Raw genomic sequence first — 10200 nt, 5'->3', positions numbered from 1 at the left:
TAAGTAATCCTTACAGGACATATAAAACTGAATAAAAACAGTAAAAGAGCAATGATCAGATAAGTGCAAGTATCAAAGTGCAGGAGGTGACAGTGAGTGACTCAGTTTGTCTAACTACATTTGTTTAGGGAAGAAGCTATTTTTAAATGTGGTGGTGCTGGATTGTATAGACCTATAACGCCTACCAGAGGGTAACAATTGAAACAGGTAGGCTGCCGGTTTGAGGTGGGTGTGGCCTACCTGCGTCACACAGCTTACAAAGCGAAAGTTAAGGAGACTGAGAGCAGAGTCGGAGTTTGGAAGAGAAAGATGTGCTTCTGAATTTCGTGATGAACATTCAAGTTGTCAATGTTTTGTTGTCTGTGTCTTAAATGTCTATAAATGAACTGTCAACGGCGCACAGAGTAACGAGTGCCAAAAAAACACAGAGAGAGAGATGGTCGGAAAGATGGAATGAAGCAACGCCGAGCCAAGGACGAGAGGTAGGCCATTCCACTTTTACCTCACCTGGCCAACCGAGAGTTAAGCTCTGTAGTTTCACATGCAGAAAAAGCCAAACCCTGAGGAACACCGAGTACAACATCTGTTTAGGACTGAAGGCTCACGACGACTGAAAACTACACAATGATAACTGACAGTTTCTCGTACAGTATATGATGTATAAATGAATCAAACCTCTGCATCCCGGGGGTCCAGAATTTCCTTTGGGGCCACAGGGGCCACAGTTTCCTGGAGGACCAAAGTTTCCCCTGTCCCCTGGAATCCCCTTCATACCTGGAGATCCTGAAAATCCCTGATTCCCCTGAGCGAAGAACCGAGGAGGAGGAGAAGATACTTTATTGTTGTTTCCATTGAAATTTGTCTCCTTTAACCCTTTGGCGTCATATTTAGACACAATTGGTCGGGACTCTTGGCGTCACTTTTTGACGCTCTGGGTCGGGACGTACGTCTAACTGACATGCGGCACAAGAACGGGACGGTTAGATGTGGGAAAAGATTGTGGGTGGGATTACAAAAAGTACGTTTCAGTGACACAAATCAACCTCCTTAAGCGGATTTTCTGTCTTTCGTACTACTCGCTACGATGGTCGCTCTTAAAGCAACACTAGAGAACGTTTCCTCTTCGGTCCCCCTAGGTTGGAAGCGGAATTGTCCGTTACCGTTATTCTTATGTCTCATTCGAACTACAGATCTGCTACCCGATCTGGCAAACTTGTACCAAAATAATGTACCTTAACCCTTGTGTTGTCTTCCCGTCAACCTTGAAAAAAACACAAGAAAATTTGTTTTAGACGTTTTTGACACCTTTTGACGTTTGTTTTTGCTTAGTCCAACGTTTTAAATTGTTAAATTTTTCTTCTACACATTTTCAGCGCTTATTTCTACGTCCCATATTTTCTGATATAAAACAAAAATTGAAAACGGGTCAATTTGACCCGAAGTCAACACAAGGGATAAAATAATGTTTCCAAATCATTTCAGTGGTTCATCAACTCGTAACAGGGTGAACGGCACTTCTGCATTCGCTTTGCGGCCCTCTATCGGCTATAACCGCACGATGCAAGTTTGCCAGATCGGGTAGCGGATCTGTACTTCGAATGAGACATAATGAGACATTACGACAGCGGTAATGGACAATTCCGCTTCCAACCTGTAGGGGGACCGAAGCGGAAAAGTTCTTTAGTGTTGCTTTAATACTACGTCAACTTACAGCCCCCGGTGTCTTCCATACAGACACCAAAGGGTGATTTTTGTGTTGGTTTTTGACCCTGAGAACCACTGACCAAGCGTCAGTATTTACGGGTTAAAAGTGAGAAAATGTTGTAAAAAACGTTAGGGTTGGCCAAGCTTGTGTGACTCTGCTTGTGTGTAATACCTTCTCTCCTGGAAATCCTTTGGATCCTGGTCCAGGTGGGCTTTGTTCCCCTTTAGCACCTTTAAGTCCTCCTGGTCCTGGCTCTCCTTCTGATCCAGGTTCCCCACAAGGCCCTGCACCACCTTTCTCACCTTTAAAACCTAGACAGAAAACACGAGGAGATCTCAGAAAAGCGAGACACATATCATCCCAGAGAGCAAAGGTTGTCTAAAAGTCTACGCACTGTCCCAAAGAGATAATGCTTGTGTTTTAGACGTAAACAGTCTGTTTTATACAGTTAAAATTGTTCTTTTTCAAGCTTTATTATTGCTGCAGAGGTGATGTTGATTTGTTAAAGCATGTGTATTTTTTCCAGACATTTAAAGGTAATGTTTTATCAATGTAAAATCCAGTTAATTGACTTTCAAAAGGTAAGACTCAAGCAGGTGGATCAGTAACTTACTGGTGCTGATCAACAACCCAATCGGTCCCTGCAGACTAGAGGATGGATACCCGAACCGAGCCGGGCCCGGACGGATATTTAGAAATTATGTTGGGGTTCGGGTCAGGCTCGGTCACATCAGTGCGATAAGGCATTGAACATTTAAAATGTTAAAAAGCGTATTATGTAGGTGCGTGCCTGTGTTAACGTGCGCTTGTTGCCCCGTGTGCACTGATGCGCTTGTCTGTTGACATTTCTGAATGCTTTCCTACAAAGCAGGCTTTCCACACAAAGAAACGTATGTGTGTCATTAGTATGAGAAAAAAACGAGATTTTAACTGTGTGGGGCTCGGGTCGGGCTCGGACAGAAATATCTTTCTACTGTATCTGTACTGCAGATACAGATCATATTTGTGAAGATAGTAAACTCCTCTTATATTTGCCGTTTTTAAATGTTTGCAGTGACACAGTTTGTGTTGGCGGAACGTTACCTGGCCATCCCATATCTCCTTGGTTCCCGTTGGGTCCAAAAGGACCAGGAGGACCATTCTCCCCGTCTCTGCCCAGGTCTCCAGAAGGTCCTGAAAGACACATTCATCAACTGTCAAATTATGATTTGATTGTCATGCGAAATCATGAAAACATGACGCAAGTAAGAAGTCATCACCCAGGATTTTGACTTTTACTTAAACTGTCATGTAAGTGCCACTTTTAGGTTTCCAGTGGAGCTCAGGAAGAGTAGATACTACAGTGCCGTTAGCTATTAAAGGCATACTATGCAGTTTCCATTTTTGTCAAACGGCGACCCCAAGAGTCGCTGTGGAGTACTTGTATTTAACGTTACCTTTGCTGCTTTTGAAAGCCTGATGGGACTCTTGTCCAGCTCCTCACACAGTCAGTTTCTCGTTTTCTTTTCCTTGACTCTTCCGGCCGCACTTTCCTTGAATTCTTGATGTATGTGACGTTGTGCCATAAGGCAAGTCATGATTCTCGCAGGGCGCCACCTCTCAAACCTGCATTGCTGGTTTTGCCAGCGGCGTCACCCCCTGCTTTGCTATCGGGATGATTCGCCCTACTACGAGTTCATTTACCATCGAAATGACTTTGAAGCTGTTATATTAAGGTACAAATCTTGCATAGTGTGCCTTTAAGCAGACCCAAACTAAATCTCTAGATGTTTTTTTCAGACAGTTTTCAGCAGTGATCCAGACTCAAAATCTGCCAAATTTAGCTGATTGTTTTTCTGCTTGGGGAAGGGCTTGTTTCTTTTTCTCGATTACTTTGCGGAAAATTCGGTGGAATACTTCGTCCACAGATTTTATGTAGACCTGCTTAAAAAGGTCCTACCAAACCAACAAACCAACAGTATTTTCAGTAAGTTGTGTTCACCTTGCGGGCCGAAATTTCCAGGTCTACCAATGCTGCCGTCGAGGCCCTGTGGCCCCAGGAAGCCTGTCTCTCCTTTACTACCAGTGACACCTGGGGGCCCTGAGGGTGAGATAGGAAGCAGACAGACAAGTCACACACAGCTAGAACACACCTGGAGTATATTCTCAAATGACTTGTAGCAGCAGCCCCCTGACATACCTTTACAACTACAACATTTTAACGCTTGCGCAGCTCCATTGAAACCATAAACATCCTGCCAAACTTGAGGATTCACAACTGCAGTCCACAAACCAAAGTGTGTCGTATTGTTGTAGGGTCTGCATATGAAAATGTGCCTGCATGGCTAAATCTGGCACATTTACACATTGGCCTCTGTTTATATGTTGATTAATGTGCGTTGTCCCTTTCAAATAAAGAAATCCAAAAAAAAAAAAGGGTGACGTCACTGCTGCTACGTTTATTTAACAGTTTTTGGTTAATAAATGTATTTCATTTCCTTTGGATAGAGCCAGGCTAGCTGTTTCCCCCCTGTTCTCAGTCTTGATGCTAAGCTAAGCAAACTAGCTACTTGCTCCAGTAATGGACAAAGTCAAGGTTAAGAAGTATAAATGGGCAATAAAATGGGACCCAGAATAGAACCCTGAGGAACACCGAGGACAACATCTGTTTGGGATTGAAGGCTCACAACGACTGATAACTTAACAATGATACCTGACCCAGTTTTTCACTAGTTTTAGTGATTTCTTAGAACTGAAGTAGAACTAGAGTAGAGTACCAGGGTTTCCAGGGTCTCCAGGATCTCCATACATCGCCACAGGGGTCTGGAATCCTTTTGGTCCAGTTTCTCCTCGGTTCCCCTGAGGCCCAGGAGGCCCCTGAGATCTACTGATCCCATCTACACCCATCTCACCTGACAAACAGATAAGTCACAGACAGTTACAGTAAAAAAAAAAAACACTGGTTGATTGACTGATTGATTGATTGTTTTTGACATATGAAACCTCTGGGTCCTGGTGGTCCAGTCTCTCCTGGTTTCCCGTCATCCCCTGGACTCCCAAGGGCTCCTGGAGGACCCATATCTCCTCTAAAACCTAACACACACATATATGTGGATGTTACTATACTTGTGAGGATACTGCATTGATTTGTATTCACAAGTTGTTTTGATTTTAACAAGTCTACAGCCGTGCTAGCAGCTTTGTGGGGCAGAACTTGAGCTAAATGCTAACATGCAAATGTTTAGCAGGTTTACCATGTTCGTCATCTCCGTTTAGCACGCTAACATGCTAACATTTGCATATTATCAGTAAACACAAAGTTATGTAATGTAATTTTGAATGGTGAACCACATTTCATCACAATCCATCCAATAGTGGTTGAGATGTTTCTGCCTAAACTAAAGTGGCTCAAAGTGTGTTTCAGGTTTATATAGACCTGGAGGATTCAGGTTCAGGTTACTTTATTGGTACCCGTAGGTAAACTAGGTTTACAGTCTAAGAGGCAGGACATCCTTAAAACTTTGTAGACCACCACATAACATGCAACACACAAAACATTAAAACATATAAAACAGACAGTAGAACATGGATAAAAAACAGTCCATGACCACATTGACTTGTGCAGTTACAGTTGTGTTCAGAATAATAGCAGTGTGTTTCCATAGAATAGCTTTTAATTCCATAATATCAATGCATTGGGAACACTGCACATTCAATTCCAAATCAAAACATGACCAAAACTGATCAAGGTTGTGTTATACCTTTACAGAAAGTGAAGAAAAAGGAATATTAGGCTGTTCAAAAAATAGCAGTATTTGCATTTTTCTTTACAAACTCCAACATTTACTGTATAAACTGAAAAATGTCTCAAGGGTTGGCTTTACTTTGAATCATACACTAATATTTAGTTGCATAACCATTATTTCTGAGAACTGCTTTACATCTGTGTTGCATGGAGTTGACCAACTTCTGGCACCTGTGAAGGCCAGAAGAAGGTATTCCAGCCCAGGACCATTGAACTACATTACCCACAATTCCTCTACATTACTGGGTTTTGCCTCAGAAACAGCATTTTTGATGTCACCCCACAAGTTTTCTATGGGATTGAGGTCTGGGGATTGGGCTGGCCACTCCATAACATCAATCTTTGCTGGCTTACTGGGTCATTGTCTTGTTGAAAGACCCATTTCAAAGACATTTCCTCTTCAGCATAAGGCAACATGACCTCTTCAAGTATTTTGATGTATTGAAACTGATCCATGATCCCTGGTATGCGATAAATAGGCCCAACACCACAGTATGAGAAACATCCCCATAACATGATTGTTGCACCACCATGCTTTACTGTCTTCACAGTGTACTGTACTTTTGCTCTCATCAGTCCACAAAATGTTGCCCCATTTCTCCTTTGGCCAGTCAATGTGTCCTTTGGCAAATTTCAACCTATTCAGTACATGTCTTTTTTTCAGCAATGGGACTTTACGGGGTCTTCTAGCTGATAGCTTAGCTTCACATAGCCTTCTTCTGATCCTAACAGTACTCACAGGTAACTTTAAGTCTTCTTTGATTTTCCTGGGGCTGATCATTGGTTGAGCCTTTGCCATTTTGGCTATTCTTCGATCCATTCGAATGGTAGTTGACCGTTTTTTCCCACGTCGTTCAGGCTTTGGATGCCATTTCAAGGCATTTGAAATCATTTTGGCTGAGCAGTCTATCATTTTCTGCACTTCTTTATATGTTTTCCCCTCTCCAATCAACTTTTTAATCAAAGTCCACTGTTCCTCAGAGCAATGTCTGGAACGACCCATTTTGCTGAGTATTTCAGTGTGAAATGCACTATAACCAGCATGCACACCATTTGCTTCCTTCCTTCCTTAAATATGGACCATAACTGACACCTATTTCTTCACAGAATCAATCACCTCACTAATTGAACACAACACTGCTATTATTTTGAACATGCCCCTTTCAATTACAGATTCAATTACACAGAATGAGCAGCATGATGTCATGACTGTTTGGTCTGTTGGTTTTCTATGACTCTACAACACTTACTAGTACATTATTTGCCATGTAGAAATATCACTTCTATCAAAACATATGATTTATGAGGTTAGTGATGTTGGATTGCTATTATTTTGAACACAACTGTATATGCAGAAATTCTACAGCTAGTACATGACCAAGGTGCTTGTGCATTATGTGCAGTAACTCTACAGTTTGTTTAACAGAGTGATTGCCGCTGTTTTTAAATCTTGTAGTTCTACAACCAGGGACTGTTAGCCTCCGTCCAGAGGGGAGATACTGGAATTCCCTATTCAGAGGGTGTAGGCTATCCTCTCAGATGGCCATAGCTATCTGCTGTAGTTGTTTAGCATACAAGGATGTGGGGTGCAGCTGGGACTCACCAGTCAGCTTACTTGACCATCTTACAATTTGATTTAGGCGATTCTTGTGCTTAACTGAAACACACCCAAACCATGCCACTAAGGAGAAAGATATGATGGATTTGATAAAGGCATGATAAAATAATGTCATCATGGTCTTGTCTATATGAAAATGGTACAATTTTCTAAAGCAGTATAGACAGCTTTCACAATTCGCCTGGAAATTTAATTTAGAGTCAATAATTGTCCCTAGATATCTATAGGATTCTACTTGATCCACTAGTTGACCATTTATAGTTATGGCTTCATATCCTGGAGTTTTACCAAAATCAATGTACATATCCTTTGTTTTGGATATGTTCAATTGAAGGTGTGACTCCTCACACCACTGGACAAAGTGGAGCTGGCTCACTATGACGGAGTCGTCCGCATATTTAATGATGGGCCTATTTACATAATTGCTCTGACACATGTTTGTATATAGGATGAACAGGAGGGGTGAAAGTACGCACCCCTGTGGTGAGCCTGTGGAAGAGCAAAGCTGACCAGACAGAACTCCGTTCACCCTTACTCTCTGTTAAAAAACTGTTTGTTAAAAAATAAAAAATCCAACCAACAAGATTAGGACAAAAGGAGGAGCCTCCTTACCTGTGCTTCCTGTTTCCCCATTCTTCCCTCTCAGGCCCTTCAGTCCAAATTCTCCTACTGGTCCTGTTGGTCCTTCAAATCCTGGGGCCCCGTAAGGCCCCTGAGGCCCTGGGTCTCCCACGCCCTGCCTTCCAGGGTCACCCTGCAAACCCTTTCGGCCCCGTATCCCTGCAAGAGTTGGTGAGTTTTCTCATTGTGTTTTTTTTGCTAATCCTGCAAACTCTCTGCTCAGAAAATTAAAGGGCAATTTTGGTATTTTTAAAACTGGGCCAAATTGTCCCATGCAGTGGTGTCTAAGTGACTAATGTGAACAAAAATCTTTGAAATTGGTCCAGTATTGAGTGAGAACGCTGTAACATGAAGCCGTGAACCAGGCTGCGATGTAACCCTACAGGACAAATGTTCAGCATCAGTTAGCGTCCCCTTAAAGTTCTGTTTTTGCTGCTGACAGACTAAGATTATTATTCTAAGTGTCTGACAACATTATGGAAAGGATCCCTACAGAGATAGACCTTTTAGTTAAAGAGTAAGATCCTTAGAGACAAAAACATGGGAAAATAGGTTTATCCTTTTAGGCACTGATACATCACTTACATTTTTTTTTTTCAAAACTCCAATCTTTTGGAAATATTTGTTGCTGTTTTGGGGTAAAAATGACAGTGTTTATATTATATTCTATATTATATTTAATATTATTATATTAAATATTCTGTATAGGGACACAAACTCTGCTCCCACCAGCTTGGAGAGATTTTACCTGGAAATCCGACGAGGCCCATTGGTCCAGGCTCTCCTTCACGTCCAGGAGGTCCAGGCAAACATGGTCCAACAAAACCAACAGCACCCAGTAACCCATCCAGACCACTCCGACCTGAGAGACACTTCAGTTCATTAAAGTTCACTTTGGGTGTTTTCAATCATCAGGTTCACCGGATCTTATGTGAGGTACCTTTGGGTCCGGGAGGTCCGTCTTGTCCTGGAGGTCCTGGAGCTCCATCTGTTCCTTGGGGTCCGAGGTTTCCTTGGGGCCCCACAGAGCCATCTTCTCCCTGGGGGCCTGACTGACCCTGCTGGCCTGGGAAACCAATACCGCTGCCCCCCTGTGACCACAGAGACCAACATGACTTTTGTTTACATCCAGCAGCAAAACAGGAAGTAGTGTGATGTTGTTGTGCGCCACATTCATGTTATATGAACACGTCATCGGTTTCAGCTTGGGACTTCGCGTCAGCTGGTGCGTCTCCGGAGGAATTCATGTCTAATCACATCTTTCTACTATCATGTTCTGTCAAGAAAAGGGTCTTTTTGAATGGCAAGTTGAGTTTCAAAGCCCTTCCAGATGGTTCTTTCCACAAGCAACATGACATCATGACTTTGCATAAACATACACGCCCACTTTCTTAAGCCAAGTGTACGCATTTTGAGCTATCCGTGTGTATGTCTACGCTGTATATAGCGGACGTAAACATACACGCCACTTGGCGTGTTATCGCATAAACATACACACCTCTTTCTTAAGCCAAGTGGCGTGTTATCTGTACGCATTTTGAGCACTGTATATAGCGGACGGGTTGGGTTTAGGAAAAGAACAAAGCGACGGATGAGTTTAGGAAACGTGACACGTGGGACACGATCCCCAGGCTCCTGGGTGAAAGTCCTGTGTTTGACCCATCCACCAATCTGACCAACCTCCCTACATGGATTTTTGCCCTTTCACACGCAATCGCAAGGTAATGTAAGTCAATGGAGGCCAAATGGAATTGATAAACACGCTAAAAAGCGAGTATGCGTCTTGATAACGTGCCAAAAATGGCATACGAATTGGCGTGCCATACATATACCACTTCATGAGATCAGTCTGCCACAAGACTAAAGTGATATGTGGACTGAGTTACCACCAAACACCACTTGAGCATTAACATCTTAAAACAAATTTCCCTTTTAAAGTACATTTCGAACAGAAGACAAATGTGCAATCGATTTGCGATTAATCGCGAGAACCTTTTCCAAGGTGTTTTCAGTACATGCTTGATTTGATCAACACGTGAATCCAGACGAATGAGATCCTCATTTCTCTGTGTTCTTTTCAACCCTTTACTTTCTGTTGAGGACTTCCTGTCAGTACGAGTCCACGTTACCTTGGGGCCCGGCATCCCTGGGGGGCCTGACGGGCCGGCCCGTCCCTTGATACCAAAACTTGGTAAACCTGGAGCTCCTGGAGGGCCCTTGATTCCTGAGCCAGACAAAAACAATGTGTTACTGTCATTCATCACCTTCTTTAAACCCTCAGTGGACGGTTTTGTTCAACACTGTCCATAAACCTGACCTTTGACCCCTGGGAAGCCTGGAGGCCCCTGGACTGAGAATCCTATATCCCCTCTTTCTCCCCTCGGACCAACAAATCCTGGACCACCTGGAAGTCCTACCCCACCTGAGACAGACCAGCACAGACAACAGGTGAGTCAGGAGGTAAACACAGAT

General features: G+C 43.0%; 1 protein-coding gene across 2 annotated transcripts in view; it reads right to left on the bottom strand.

Moving 5' to 3' along the window:
• col4a3 (collagen, type IV, alpha 3) overlaps nucleotides 1-10200 on the bottom strand; it is a 57600-nt gene that overhangs the window by 9847 nt on the left and 37553 nt on the right. For both annotated transcript variants that reach the window (XM_036001053.1, XM_036001054.1), the window contains exons 28-38: nucleotides 10046-10150; nucleotides 9858-9952; nucleotides 8669-8819; nucleotides 8477-8590; nucleotides 7720-7887; nucleotides 4688-4777; nucleotides 4462-4596; nucleotides 3687-3785; nucleotides 2789-2878; nucleotides 1877-2016; nucleotides 676-802 (exon numbers count right to left, since the gene is read on the bottom strand). In XM_036001053.1, coding sequence (XP_035856946.1) covers nucleotides 676-802; nucleotides 1877-2016; nucleotides 2789-2878; nucleotides 3687-3785; nucleotides 4462-4596; nucleotides 4688-4777; nucleotides 7720-7887; nucleotides 8477-8590; nucleotides 8669-8819; nucleotides 9858-9952; nucleotides 10046-10150 — 1314 coding nt within the window. The remainder of the gene's footprint in view (nucleotides 1-675; nucleotides 803-1876; nucleotides 2017-2788; nucleotides 2879-3686; nucleotides 3786-4461; nucleotides 4597-4687; nucleotides 4778-7719; nucleotides 7888-8476; nucleotides 8591-8668; nucleotides 8820-9857; nucleotides 9953-10045; nucleotides 10151-10200) is intronic.

Source organism: Sander lucioperca, chromosome 5 (genome assembly GCF_008315115.2).
Source record: "Sander lucioperca isolate FBNREF2018 chromosome 5, SLUC_FBN_1.2, whole genome shotgun sequence".
In the NCBI taxonomy this organism is placed as follows: domain Eukaryota; kingdom Metazoa; phylum Chordata; class Actinopteri; order Perciformes; family Percidae; genus Sander; species Sander lucioperca.
Note: the sequence above shows the minus strand (reverse complement) of the source record. Positions and strands in the feature narration are given on the sequence as shown.